The 15,088-nt window shown below is 36.0% G+C and overlaps 1 protein-coding gene across 2 annotated transcripts in view; it reads right to left on the bottom strand.

The window, feature by feature from the left end:
* Nucleotides 1-15,088, bottom strand: part of Pla2g4a (phospholipase A2, group IVA (cytosolic, calcium-dependent)) — a 134,719-nt gene that overhangs the window by 100,356 nt on the left and 19,275 nt on the right. For both annotated transcript variants that reach the window (XM_013521775.1, XM_005375092.2), the window contains exon 2: nucleotides 10,075-10,175. In XM_013521775.1, the coding sequence (XP_013377229.1) occupies nucleotides 10,075-10,107 (33 nt within the window). In that variant the 5' untranslated portion in view covers nucleotides 10,108-10,175. The remainder of the gene's footprint in view (nucleotides 1-10,074; nucleotides 10,176-15,088) is intronic.

Below are 15,088 nucleotides of genomic sequence, written 5' to 3'. Positions count from 1 at the left end.
TTTTTTTTTGGTACCAGGAATCAAACTTAGGACCTTGCACTTGCCAGGCAGGTGCTTGTGCCACTGAGCTATCTCCCCAAGGATTCATCACTATAACAGAAGATGTCAACATCTTTCCATCAGAAAAGGACACATACAGCAACCATAAAAATAATTAAATTCAATAGCAGCATCAGTCAGCTGGATACAGTAGACTTCTATAGAGTCTTTCATCTAATAGCAGCAGAAGGCACATCCTTTGTTGAATCCACATGGAATGTTCACCAAAATAGACCATGGTCAGGACAATATCACATAACAAGTTTTTTTGTTTTTTGGGTTTTTACATAAGTTTTTAACAAATAAACCTCATACAGTGTTTATTGTCAGACTATAATAGTACTAATCAAAATAGAAATCAATAAAAGAAAGAGAACTAGAAAATCTGAAAATAAATAAAGCTTAAACCACATACTTTTAAATAACATATGAGTTAAAAACATCCCAAGAAAAATTTTAAAATATTTGGAATTAAAAGAAAATAATACGATTACCAAAATTTATAAAGTATAGTAAAAGTGCTTAATGATAAATTTATAGTTTTCAATTCTTATATTTAAGAAAAGATTCAAAATTAATAAACTATGCTCCCACTTTAGAAAACAATAAAAGAGGCTGTTAATTTTAAAATAAGCAGAAAAAATAAAACCTAAAGCAAAAATCAATAAAATTAAAAATTGAAAACGAATATAAAAATTTAATGCAGCCAAAAGTCCATCCTTTGAAAAGATCAATAAAGTCTATGAGCCTTTATCCAGACTACTTTGAGAAAGAGAGGAAGAGAAAGAAGATTCAATTTACTAATCTCAGAAATCAAAGAAGGAATAATAATAAGATCCCATGCACAGATCCCATGCCCATTAGAAGGATAATAAAAGGAACATTATAAACAATTCTATGCCCACAAATTCTAGACAAAACCATCTATCAAAACTCACAAAAAAAGAAATAAACAATTGAATAGATTCACATTTAAAAAATTAAGCAGATAATTAATAATATTTTCTCTTATGGTTTATGTCTAGACATCCCCCAAAGCCTCATTTATTAACTCATAGCTGGGAGTTTGGGGAGGTTGCTTTGTGATGCTGGGATTAAGTTGTGTGATGCTGAGATAAGGGTGTGTGATTGTTAAATTAGTCTACCCATTAGTGTGACATAGCGCTGAGTGTGGGTAGTTGGAAGGCCCAGCCCTGGGTATGGGTAGCACGACCAAAGAGCCAGTAGCCTCCAAGGGACAAAAGGGAGAGAAAGGCTCCTGCTGCTGCTGTTGTTTCATTACTTCACTGATTTTCTGCCTTCTACCAGCCACATTATGAACTGTTTCTTCTCTACAATTCTCCTTTACCATGCCACCCTGCCTTGGAGCCAGCCAACTATGGACTGAAACCTTTATAAATTGTGAGTTGAAATAAACCATTTCTCCTTTGAGTGTTGGGTATTTTGTCTCAACAACAAGAAAAACAACTAAGACAATCTCAAATTAAAAGCATGATAGTTCATATTGAGTTCACTGATAAATTATAACAAATATTTAAGATGAAATTATATCAATTTTTTCACACTCTTATGGAAATAGAAGCAAGAGAATGCTTCTTCTTAATTCACTATAAGGGGTCAGTATTACCCTAATTCCAAAAGCAAAGGCATTACAAGAAAAAAAATTGTGGACTAATATTGCTTGTGAGCACAGATCCAAAACTCATCAACATGATATTACAAATTGAGTATGTATAAAAGAAGTCATGCACCACAACCCATCATATCAAGAAACTTAAAAAGAAAACCAAATGATCCTATCAATAGATACATGAAAGCCTTTGATGAAACTCAATATCCATACATGATAGAACTTCCAGCAAACTAGAAATAGAAGGAAACTTTTTCAACTTGATGAAGAACATCACAGAAGAGCTCACAGTTAAAACCACACCTAATGGTGAGAAACTAGACAGAAGAGTAAAACAAGGGAAAAGGAGAAAGGTATACAGATTGACAAGAAAGAAAAAGTTGTCATTTCAGAGATGACATGAATATCTAGGTAGAAAACTAAACAGAATCAATATTCAAAGCCATAGAACTAATAAATAATTGTAATAAAGTTGTAGGCCAGAAGGTTAATATACTAGAGTCAATCACTGCCTTGTATACTTGCAATGAACAAGTACAATTTGGAAGTGAAGAAGTAATCCCATTCACACTAGCACCCCCTAAACTGGAATACTTAATTATAAATCTAACTGTATAATATCTATATAAGAAAACCTGTAGAACATGAATAAAACACAAATAAATGGAGAGATACTCCATGTTCATGGATAAGAAGATGAAAAACTGTCAAAATGTCATATTATTAAAACACAGTTTGATCTATAGATTCAATACAGTCCCAATCAAAATCATCGCAAGTTATTTTGTGGCAATGACAAATTGATTCTAAAATTTATATAGAATGGCAAAAGACCTAGAAAACCAAACATAAAATTGAAAAAGGCTAGAGTTTTAAGACAGACACTACTTGACTCCAAGACCTACTATAAGGCTATAGTAATAATGACTATGTGGTATTTTGAAAGAATACACAAATGGTCCAGTGGAAGAGATTACAGAGGCCAGAAATAGACCACACTAAGGCCTGCAGCTGTAGTTCGGTGGTAGAGCACTAAAGTACTATGCCTGAGGCCCAGGATTCTATCCCCAATTGCACAAAAATAAACAAAGAGCCAAGAAATAGACCACACAAACACACTTCATTAATCTTTGACAAAGAAACAAACAGTACAGTGGAGAAAAAGAGAGTGTTTTCAGCAAATTGTGCTATACCAATTAAATATTTACATTAGAAAAAAGAAAGACTAGAAAAAATGATAATTGGACTTGAAATAAAACGGAAACTACCATTAGAAACACAATTTAAGAGATTAGTTTTCTCCACTAATCAAACTTTCTCAATTATAATTACACACACACATACACACACACACACACACATGCAGAAAGAGAGGCTCCTCTCCCCAAAATATCTATGCTCTTTTTCTGTGTCTTAGAATGTGTACTACTACAGTCTTCAAATGCTTAAAATTCCTTTCTGTCAAAAACAGAAATGATTTTATCCATTATTTAATAGTTTATTTTTTAACTGCTCCAAGTTGCTACAAGTATATTGATATGTCGTGTTTTAACATTAATAATGTGTACAAAAATTTGACATTAATATTACAAGGGTTTATTTATCTGGACATGGTACAGGGCTGTAATTCTGACACTCTGAGAGGCTGAGGCAGGAAAATCACAAATTTGAGTCCAATTCAAGCAATTTAGTGACTTAGTGGGACCCCTGTTTAAACAATAAAAATAAAAAGGGTTGGGGCTGAAGCCCTCTGTGAAGGCCCTCGCTTCATGCAATCCCAGTGTCACCGAAGAAATGATTCACTGTGAATGAATCACATATTCTGAATCCTAACAGATGCCACTTCTCTTTTAATCTGCCCAACAACTTTATTATTTACAAATAATCAGTTTTATCCCAAAAATAACTAGGTACTATTAGCACAAAATACTAGGTATTATTATTTTATAGATTCATAAAATGAGGTTGTTTTTTGTTGGTTTTTTTTTTTTTTTTTTTTCTGTCTTTTTGAGGCAGGGTCTCACTATGCAGTTCAGGCTGGCCTTGAGCTCACTTTGTAGCCCAGGCTGGCCTTGAACTCACAATGATCCTCCTGCCTCGGCCTTTCCAGTGCTGGGATTACAGGCATGCGCCACCACTCCCGGCAGTAAAATGAGATTTTGATAGGCTGATTTCCAGTAACTCATAGATCAGCAATGGTATGATTTCGTTAGATTCATCTTGCTGTATCTGTCTTGTTCTAATCCTTCATTATTTCTACATCCATTTACTTACACAGATAACAGAAAACCAACACCATTAACTTTCATAGTAGTAAGAACTGCTTGTATTTATTAAAGTAACGTAGGTATCTGACCACACAATCTATCTATGCTACCTGTATTTGATCTATCTAAAGACTCAGTATTGAATCTTAATCTTACACTTTCAGCTCTCCTTTTAAATCTGTGTTTAGTTTCATCAGCCTCAATTCCTCTCCCTTAATTGTAAGGAATCGAACACTCTTGTACCATCCACAAGAAGTAAGGAAAAACTGACCACATTCTTATATTTATAAATTAATTTTGAAAACATGAAAGTCTCAGGTCACCAGTAAATTATTTTCAAACAGAACTGTCAAAATCTATGACCACCTTTTCTAAGAGCTGTAAGGATTAATAAAAGAGTATCTATAAAGTGGGTGCAAGACTTTCTTAGAGAAAAGTGTTCAGTTTTAATAAATGATTATCCAATAGAATAACTTACCATGTTTCCTGGGGCCAAAATCATACATAACTTCAAACTAGCCCAGACAGGGCTAGGTTCCAACTTGGATTAGAGAATTTTGGTTATGCTACAGGGATGGTGCCAGAGGAAATGATATTATTAAATCTACAACCAGTGTTGTCCGGGAGAAACCCATGACTCAGAAGAGTGCTAGGTGGCAGCTGGCAAAGAGAGAAGGCACATTTCTATTGAGATGTCAAACCTAAGCTCAATACACTGGCTTAGTCACCCAAATAAGCTTTGCCTACAGATCTTGAATTACCTTGAGTATGTGTCTTCATCCATAGTCTTTTCCACATTGAAAACCAAGACATTTTCTTTGCACAATTACAATTTTCCAAACATTAGGAAAAAAACTGCTATGTTAAGTTGATTCTAAAGAATTGTGCTGGTAGTTATAACCAAGACAATTGAGCCTAGTAAAAGACAATCAATTTGTAACCAGTGTGATGTGTAAAATTATACTATTAGAAGAATCCCCAAAAAGTAATCATAATGGAAGTGCATGCCTGTATTCCCAGTGCTCTGGAAGGCTGAGGCAGGAAGACTGAAAGTTACATTGCTGTTTCAAAATTAGAAAAAGGCCTTGGGTTCAATCCCAAGTGGGAAAAAAAAAAAAAAGAAAAGAAAGGATGAAAAGGAAAAAAAGAAACACGTCATTAAATAAATCTAACGGAAGAAAGTAGATTCTGCATGCAAATGCAATTTCTCTACTATACTACCATTGCCTAACTTCACCCAAACCAAAACCAAAGATTGTTAGTGCGATAGGAGCTACAGCATCTCATTACTGAGCCCAGAGATAGGGATCGCTGTAATCAGCGACAGGCAACTTCAAACAGATCTCAGAAGTGTTTAAAAAATGCTATGTTAATATTTCCCTAAGTCGTGGTTCTTTTTTATTTTTTTAACTTATTTTCAGTTTCAATTCCTTGTGTGAAGTTTCATTCTAACACAAAAAAGAAGTGTAGGCATTGTTCTGTTATTTTTCCCACTTAGGAATGATCAGCATTATTCTACTTACAGTCTGTGATGTGACCTAATGATGCTTTAAAGATTCCCGGTCATGGTTTGGCTATGTACACAAATTAAAAAACACCTATGTTGGCTACAGAACTAGTTAACTCTAGCAAAGCATTAAAAGAAAATCATAATAAGAAATGTGGCAAGATTCTTCTTCCCCATGAACAAAAAACTTGTCGCTTGCTCCATAATTACAGACAGTAAATTTCCTAAAATAAGCATTTATCTTAAAAATTGAGTAAGTACAGAGTTTATCTTCATTACAATAAGATTTTAAGTTTACCTTAATCACAATTAAAGCAATTGCTTTAGCAGTAAAAAGTAGCACAAAGAAATATTTGACAGTCTCAGCTTTGGTCTAAAATATTCATTTCATGAAAATTCACCATGAGTTTATAGTAAGTATAACTGCCTCAGGATTTCTACAATGAAATAATTGCCCAAATTGTTAGCACCTTAGCTGTAATTACCATGTAGATTCTTCCCTGATGATACTGAAATAATCATAACATCCCCCAAAAGTTCAATGACCCTTTTGCTACTTTAGTACTCCTGAAAAAATCTACCCTGTGGCAGGAGGAACCTGGAGTAACTGAACATTGTGAAGGATAAGTTCAACTGCATCTTTCTGAGAGTTCATTACAGTGCAAACAGCAGCACAGCATGGGGAAGTTTTCTGTGCATATTCTTTAAAGATATCTGGGGAGGACATATTTATGTGGTTTAGCATTACTGGCTTAGATATATGTCATGTTCATTCAGAGCTAAAATGTTACTGCACTGATGACTTCAGATGTGAACTTTAAAACCAGTGGAAAAGAGGGTTATGCATACAGGCCATTTTGGATACTGAAGCCCTACTTTTTTTTTTTTTCTTTTTTTGGTCTTTTCTGAGACAGGGTCTTCCTATGCAGTTCAGACTGGCCTTGAGCTCACTTGATAGCCCAGGCTGGCCTTGAACTCACAACGATCCTCCTGCCTCAGCCTCCTGAGTGCTGGGATTACAGGCATATGTCACCACACCTGGCCCTGAGGCCCTATTTTAAGGGACTTCTTTTTTTTTTGGTATCAGGAATTGAACTCAGGACCTTGTGCTTGCCAGGCAGGTGGTTATGCCACTGAGCTATATCCCCAGCCCATTAATGGACTTCTTACAAATCATTCTCCTTGCTTTACTTGTTCTTCTTAGTAAGCAATAAGTAAAAGGTCCATAACTAAAAGACACAGGCATAAAATAAAAGAGCACTTATAAAAAAGGACCTCGCATTTTTGTGTCAGTTTTCTCCCTAGCTTTCTGATCTGTAAGAGGTAATCATAATACTATCAACTTCACTGGATTTTTCTGAGAAATAGATGGTTATATAAAGAACTAAGAACAGAAAAGGGAGGGATCAATATTTGGTTATGAAAACATTGTTCTTTCTATTAAAATGACAAGTACTTAAGACTAAAGCTGTGTGCCATAAAACTCATTATTAATTTGCATATACAGCACGGTGCTTTTGTTACAAGTCATTTTTATAATACACGACTTTCCAGTAGCTGCACCTTTTTGATTTCCCTGGAAACATCTCACTTTTTAAGTTTCAAACATATAATTGTGCGCGCATCACAACCTATGATGTACAAAAGCCTTGTGAAGCCGACACAGCAGGTAGCATTCAGACCTGCTTTCCAGATGAGGCTGTGCCCAGCTGCTCACAGGGACGCAACTGGTAAGGCTTGAACTGCCAGAAAAACACTAGTTCCTTGATTGCTTAGCCAGGGGTGGTGTTTTTTTTTTTTTTTTTTCCTCTATTACCGTAATAATCTAGAATAATTCATTCCTAGCCTTTTGGTAAACCTTCCAGTCATCCTGCAAAGATATTTTTAAAGGTCCCTGTGTTATAGCAGGTAGTCACAATAGCAGATCCGTGTGGCTGGCTGCAAGGTTTAAGACGGATCTGACTAGGGGCCAGCACTGCCTGGAGATGGGAATGTTTTTCACTCCAAAGATATGACTCATAGGTTCAGAGTAAAAAGATGGAAATTTTCATAAATGTTTTATACTTGATCTCTCCTTATAAAGTTAATGCTTCCCTGCTCAAAAAGGCTGGACGAACGCTGACGGCACATATGTCTGCTAAAGTTGTAAAGTTCCTCACAGCGACTCTAGACAAAAGGGTATTGGACTCTAACACGCATGTGTCATTCCAGTTTCTACCACCTTCTTAAAGGCAGCAACTGGGAGCTAGACAGCTTGTTGGCTGCAAACTACCGCATCAGCCCACAGGATTCTGTAACATGTTCCGGCATCGCAGGTGCGGCGAAAACGAGCCCAGGCCCCGTGTCTCGGGGCAATGGCAACTGCCTTGGCCTGGCTGCAGCGGGGTGATCCTCGTTAGATTGCTGGCTTGATTACTCCGCCTCTTTCCTTTGTACTAATAGCGTTTTGTGTTGAGCATGTTCCCGCATATATTTAGAAAGCTATATTTCTGTGAAAACCAGAACAATGCATTTTTTTCATTAAAAGAAGTTACACTTACCCACGTGCGCACAAAGTTTTCTTCTACAATGAAGAAAGCTCATAGGATTCTCTGCTTTTAGTTTGATTTGTTTGTTTGTCTTTTTGAGACAGGGTCTCGCTATGCAGTGCAGGCTGGCCTTGAGCTCATTTTGTAGCCCAGGCTGGTCTCGAAATCACAACGATCCTCCTGTCTCAGCCTCCCGAGTGTTGCGATTACAGGCATGTGCCACCACACGGGGACTCTCTGCTTTTGAGAGGGTCTGTATTAGAATACTGACTGTCTAACCCTGATGTAGAAGATAAAGAAAAACTTGGAATAAACACGTGGTTTGGAGACATTTTATTATATTCAGATGACACAAAGGTAATAATGATGGCCTAAATATTTTGCTGTAATTAACATTTGGAAGAAAATGTGCTAATATTGAGTCTTACAATATTCAGTGCAGTTTGCTTCTTAAATATTCTCTGGTTTTTAAATCTATTTTAAGTATACAATTCACATTAATACAAAAACAAAAGTTAGGTATGAAACACACTTTTGCGTGTGGAATTCTTATCAAAATAGGAAATGTATAAGCATATATGAACACTATTAAAAATACAGTAGCATTTCTGAACAAAGCAGGACTAGATATCAATGACAAAAATACTGCAAGTTAGAACACTATCAAATGTCTGAAAATTAAGAAGCACATATCTGTGTAACATATGTTAAAGAAGAAATAGCAACAAAAGAAAATATTTGAACTGAATGCTTATTAAAATAAGACATTTCAAACTTATGAGGTATGCTTTAACTGTCTATAATTAGCAGATCAGAAGAAACAAGATTACCTTAGATTTAGTATCAAGGATACATTCATTAGGACTGTCACCAAAAAGGAAGGGCAGGGCTAGGGATATAGCTCAGCAGCACAACACCTGCCTGGCAAGTGCAAGGTCCTGAGTTCAATTCTCAGTACCAAAAAAAAAAAAAAAAAAAATTAAAAAAAGTTTAAAAAAAGAAAAGGAAGGGCTTAGTGCAATTTTCAATGATTCAAGTTAAAAACTCTAACATATTATCCAGACAGTGCAAGAAAGAGGATGCTAGTTAGAAAAGGATATTTTTATTTTGTTTTGTTTTTATCTTTCTGAGACAGAGTCTCGCTATACAGTTCAAACTGGCCTTAAGCTCACTTTGTAGCCCAGGCTAGTCTCACACTCGAAATGATTCTCCTGCCTCAGCCTCCTGAGTGCTGGGATTACAGGCGTGTGCCACCATGCCCGGCAGAAAAGGGTATTTTTATATAATGAAGTATTACTCAGCTATAGAGAAGGATGTGGGTTGAGGAAGTGTTTTAAGTAAAAATAGGCAGCAGATTGATTATTCTTTTTTTTAATTCTCTTTTTTTTTGGTATCAGGAATCGCACTCAGGACCTTGAGCTTGCCAGGCAGGCACTTATGCCACTGAGCTATAACCCTGGCCCCGATTATTCTTTAATATCCATAAAGCCCATTTCAAACTGATATAAACTTGAATCTCTTGTGTTTAACTCAACAAGGAAAACACTCCTTTTTTTTTTTTTAATCAGAAGAGACAATGTATATTTCCCCAGTAGTGGGGAAAATTACATTCAATTACTAAAATTCGTATTACTCAATTCTTCACTAAAACGTAACCAACCATAGAAGAGTTTGTTTAAACATTTCTAAAGGAAAGTTTACAGAATTAGTTTTTCTGCAAATACATATCAAAATATATCTGAACTCTGAAATTCATTTATCTTCTCCCCACTAAGTCATAGGAAAGGTGTGAATATACAGTGTGATAATTGGGAAGTACTAACTACAAGTTACATTGTGTCTGTGAGCTCAGTATTATTATAGGTGCTTTGGTATTTTTCCCAAGTTTCCTCTTTTCTTGAAACTTACAGCAACAAAAAAAAGGATAGGAATTAGTTTTCTTATGTACCAGAGCCTGTGTACCACATGAAATTCATGAGTTTAATAATAAGTCCAAGGAGTTGTCATGGAGTTTTGTTTTACTAGAAACACCAGCAATACACATACCCAGAAATATATCGGCTCACCCGCCCAGAAAGAATACATAAACAGTAAATGACTTACTATAATGTGCTGATAAGGATCTATAAATGACATTTTGGTTTCAACTACTGGAATTTTCACACTTCAAAGGTCTTCTCCAAGCACGCTAGCTTCTTTGAAGCCTACAAAATAAACAATCACGAGTGTTAAGCTTCCTCTTGGATGAAGTTCCAAGATTTAAATCACGCTGACTATTCACCTTGGGAAGTCAAAGTAAACCCAAGAGTTCAGCTGCATCAGGTTCTCAACTGTACGAGTGACCTAGACACACATGACTTAGGGTAAGGGAAAGCATGTTTTAATAGTTCTGTTTAATGATTATATTTATTTATTCCATGTTATCCTGTAATTATTAGGAAACTGCAGGTGGTTTTTTCGCTGCATTTGCCAAGTATTTTATGAGAAATGCAATGAAATTACAGAAAATTAAAATTATTTTTGCACAGTTTATGATTAAGTAGCCTCAATATTTTCTCAGTTGGTCAGCATTACACAAATTCACAAGAAGAAAGGAAGGTTTTTGCACCTTAGCTATTTGTCAGAAATGTTAAAAATACACTCATGTTAAATTTGAGTTCAGTACTGGAATTTAAAAAGGAATGTTTTCACTGAAAACAGTTAAGTGAAAACACTGTAATGGAAATAGACTATATTTTCATTCTTTCTTCCAAATCTACTCTATGTTATTTATATTAAAATATAAATGATTCAAAGCACATTTTTGTTATTCCATCATTTTTCTGTAAAATTTTATAAAATAACACATGCATATTTCAACACTGTATGTCACATATTTCCAAATATCTTCTTTATTTATGTTTAGCACATAAATTCTAAAATCTCTTTATTTCAAAATAAATTAACCGCATTAAATTTTAAGTATACTTTCTTCTTATTTGTTTTGGGTTTTTTGTTGTTTGGTCTTTTTGAGACAGGGTCTCACTATGCAGTTCAGGCTAGTCTTGAGCTCACTTTGTACCCAGGCTGGCCTCAAACTCCCAACACTACTCCTGCCTCAGCCTCCTGTATACTTGCTTTTAAAATATCACCTTTGTTAAAGTTATAAAAATGAGTCAGACTTATGATCACAAACACGAACTGCTGACATAAAGAAGAATGAAGCAGAGTCATTATTTTTACTTTGTTTATATCTTTCCAAGCTATTGTATGTATATGTACATGTTAAGGAAAAGAGAACATTTAAGATTTTTGAAAACATAGGATGTCCTCATATACTGTTACTGCTTTAAATTCGTTTTCTTCATTATTTTTAACAAACAAAAAATGAGAAAGGTGAAAATTACTTAGAGTCCTATTTAAAAATTATCAGAAATGAGAATGACTGTCTTCTTCATTCTGACTTGCCTCTCATCACTTTTTATCACAAAAAACCTTTTATGAGTAAAATACGTATTTGCACCAATCATTAATTTTTTATGCTCCTAAAACAGGATTATTTTTATTCTTTTCATCATCCATTTTCATCAGGCTGAAAATGTATACAGAATTTTAGGCCAGTTTTTTAAAATCAAAATGAGGCCAAACCAAAATGCTATCTGAATAAGTCACTATAATTTTTGTTTTGTATCTGCTCATTTTAAGACTAATAGAGGGCCGGGGATGTAGCTCAGAGGCATAAGTGCTTGCCTAGCGAGCCTGAAGTCATGAGTTTGATTCCCAATACCCCCAAAAAAATTAAACCTATTAGAAAATTGTGATGATAATGTTAGCCAGTGAACAATTACTTTGCTACAGTTTGACTGCTCGGCCCCTCCCAAACCCATGCTAACATTTAAATGGCAGTGTACTAGTTTGGGAGATGACCTCTTTAAGAGGTGACGAGGCCATGAACATCAATGTCGTCACACAAGGGCTAATATAAGGAATCTCTCTCTCAGCCCTTGCACCTTCTCTGTGTGAGGATCCAACCTTCCTCTCTCCTGGAGGACACACATGCAAGGTTCCATCTTAGAAGAGAATGGTCTCTCCAATTGCCAAGCCTGCCGGCCCCTTGACCTTAAACTTCCTGGCCTCTAGAACTCTGAGCAATAACTTTCTCTTCTAACTAACAAGCTGTGGTATTCTGAATGCTGATTTCTTTTCTTCTTTTTTTGTAACAGGAATCGAACTCAGGACCTTGCGCTTGCCAGGTGGGTGCTTGTGCCACTGAGCTAGATCCCTGGCCTCTCTGTGGTACTCTGTCATCACAGCATCAAACTAAGACACTCAGTGATCAGATTTCTCTTCTTTTGTTCCATTTGGCTGTGACTCATTAACCTTCAGCTTTCTTTCCAGTATTTATTGAAGCAGCAGAATTTGTTGCAAGCGATAGTAAATGTGGAATTGGAAAGGTCTTAAGTTAACCTGTATTTTCATGTGATAAGCACCCTGCTTTTCTTGCTTTATCACCATCTACTGTCATTTTACATCATTTATAGAAGCAGCATAATTTTTTGAGACAGCACTGAATTAGGGCCCAGAAAGGCCTTAAATCAACCTGTAGTTTCACATGCTAAAACCTAGATGGCTCTCCCATAAATATGAATAGCACCATACCTTAAATATTATAGCAAGGAATAAATGGGGTAATTACAGTGAAACTATCTAACACATAACAGGTGCTCAAAGTCTATAATTTTTTATTTTCAAATAAAGATAACAAAGACTGAGCGATAACAACACCATTACTTGAAAGTTGTATTGTTTTGTAATTATTGTTGCAACTGTGGGTAATAGGAAAATTTTGATTGATTTGTCATCCAACAGAAGCCAATACTTTGCACTATACAAGGCTCTTGGCAACAAACAGTAAAAAGACAGTGTGTATTATGAAACCCTTGTGCCCTGTACATGCTACACTTGACGATACCCAGACTGGAACCTCAAAAAGTAAACAGAACTGTGGTAATTATTCTCACCAAAGTTTTTCATGTTGTAAGCTGAATGTGTCACTCAGTGGTAAGCACTTGCCTAGCGTGCATGCCCCCCATTCAAACTCTAGCAATATCTATCTATCTATCTATCTATCTATCTATCTAAAGACAGTGGCATAGCAAAAGAGCATCTGCTGAGTTCAACCTGCATTCAGTCAATGAACAGTAGCTTTATGCAAGAGAATGTTTCATTTACTCAACAAACAGATCTTTGCTAACTATCTATTCTGTACTAGGCAATGGAAATGCAGAGCTGAGTAAGGAACAGACCCCGCCTTCCAGAAACTTAATGAGTTGCCAGCACCATGGTGCATAGCTATCATCCCAGCACTTTGCGAAGCTAAAGCTGGGTAACTGCAAGTTCTATCTTAGCAATTTACCAAGACCTGTTGCAAAAGAAAAAAAAAAGAAAAAGAAAAAAACTAAAAAGGGTTGGGGATATAGATCAAAGTGAAGGCCTTGAGATCAATCCCTAATACCACAAAAGAAAAAGAAAATAGAAACATAATGAGTAATTCAGCCACGGCAATAAATGCAGCCCAGCTTGATACTTAACATTGCTAAAAGCAGTAACACTTTCTATGATTAATGTCTTCAGTGTGAAGGAAAGCTCGTAATACTATGAAAGAATTTTCCCTGAGCTCCTGTTCCTATAATAGAAATGGGAAGCCCTTAACATGGTCTGCAACGTGGCTTTCCTATGCATTTACTGCAAATGAAACCAGGTAAAGCTTTCTCTACCACAATATAATGCATAAATTAAACATGGGAGAAAGTTTTTACTAAAAACAATGCCCCCTGATTTTTATTCTAGCTCATTTGTTTAAATTCTTGTAGCAATCCACTGAATTGACTTCAAGACTCACTAAAAACACTTTTTATAAAGTGCTCTAAAAGGCCAACATTGGAATTTGATCTATTTCCTCATCCTCATCCTACCACTCTACTCTTTCTTTCATGATACAGCCAGAATAGTTTTCTTTCCTTCCCCCTGTGTGTCATGTTATCTCCCATTCAGGGTTGTAAGCTGCCTCTTCTATCCATCCATTTATGTAACAAATATTTAAGACATAACTAATATATATGTTAAGCATTGTCCTAAGAACTACAAAGGCAAAAGTGATATCAGATATATTTGTTTCCTTCTTCAGTCTTATATGGCTTGAAGGCAATCAGGAAAGAAGAAATCTAACAAAGAGAGCAAAGAAGGAACAGGTGTAGAATACAATGTTCAGCCATGCAGCTGGAGGAAGCGGCTGAGGAACAGGTGATCAAAAGCAAAGTTGCTTATGATGAGGTTTGCAAGCCAGGCAGAGGCGATCACATGAGGCCCTGTATACAACCTCTCTCCACCTTGCTAAGTCTGATCCAGTCGTACTTCACTTCAGTGCTTCTTTCCCAGAGGAATCTTCTGTGACCGTTGCAGTACACTTGATTTTCTCCTGTCAGTTCCATTTGTATTCTGGACTTCAACATTTTCATTTCCCTTACGTACTTTCTGCATTTCCCACAGGAGTGGAAGATGCATAAAATCAGCGACGATAGTTACCTGGTTCACAGAGCTTCCCTGGGTGCCCACCACCATGTTTAAAATATAGTAGGTTCAAAATACAGATTTGTGAGATGGAGAGATACACAATGAATGATATTACTCGCAGTGATGCTAGGCTTTTGCATGCAGGACACACAAAAAATAGTCTTGGCATTCTCTTTTGATGTTCCTCTTGCTCACTCCTAAATATTATTAGCACCAAAAGTTAATAAATACTAATTGCTACTCAAAAAATAAGCAGAGCAAGTAAAATTCCAAAACAAGTGAGACTGGTGCTCAAAATGTTTAGAGGAAATCCGTTGCTGGGGCACAGAGTCTGGTATCAGCAACTTTATTTCCTCTTTTTATTCCCAGTAACTTCATTCATAGCCACTCTCTTTAGCATCTATTACACGCAACTGTATCCTGCAGCCAGACCTGCACACAGAATCCCTTGATATTAAAGCCAAAAGCAAGAAATATACTTAAAATAGACAGCTAATTCTCCAGGTACAGTTATTTTCATTCTCTCTCTCTCTCTCTCTCTCTCTCTCTCTCTCTCTCTCTCTCT

The sequence above is a fragment of the Chinchilla lanigera genome, unplaced genomic scaffold (assembly GCF_000276665.1).
Source record: "Chinchilla lanigera isolate Chin_1 unplaced genomic scaffold, ChiLan1.0 scaffold00005, whole genome shotgun sequence".
Taxonomy (NCBI): Eukaryota; Metazoa; Chordata; class Mammalia; order Rodentia; family Chinchillidae; genus Chinchilla; species Chinchilla lanigera.
The sequence above is the reverse complement of the archived record's forward strand: the minus strand, read 5'-3'. Positions and strand labels throughout refer to the sequence as shown.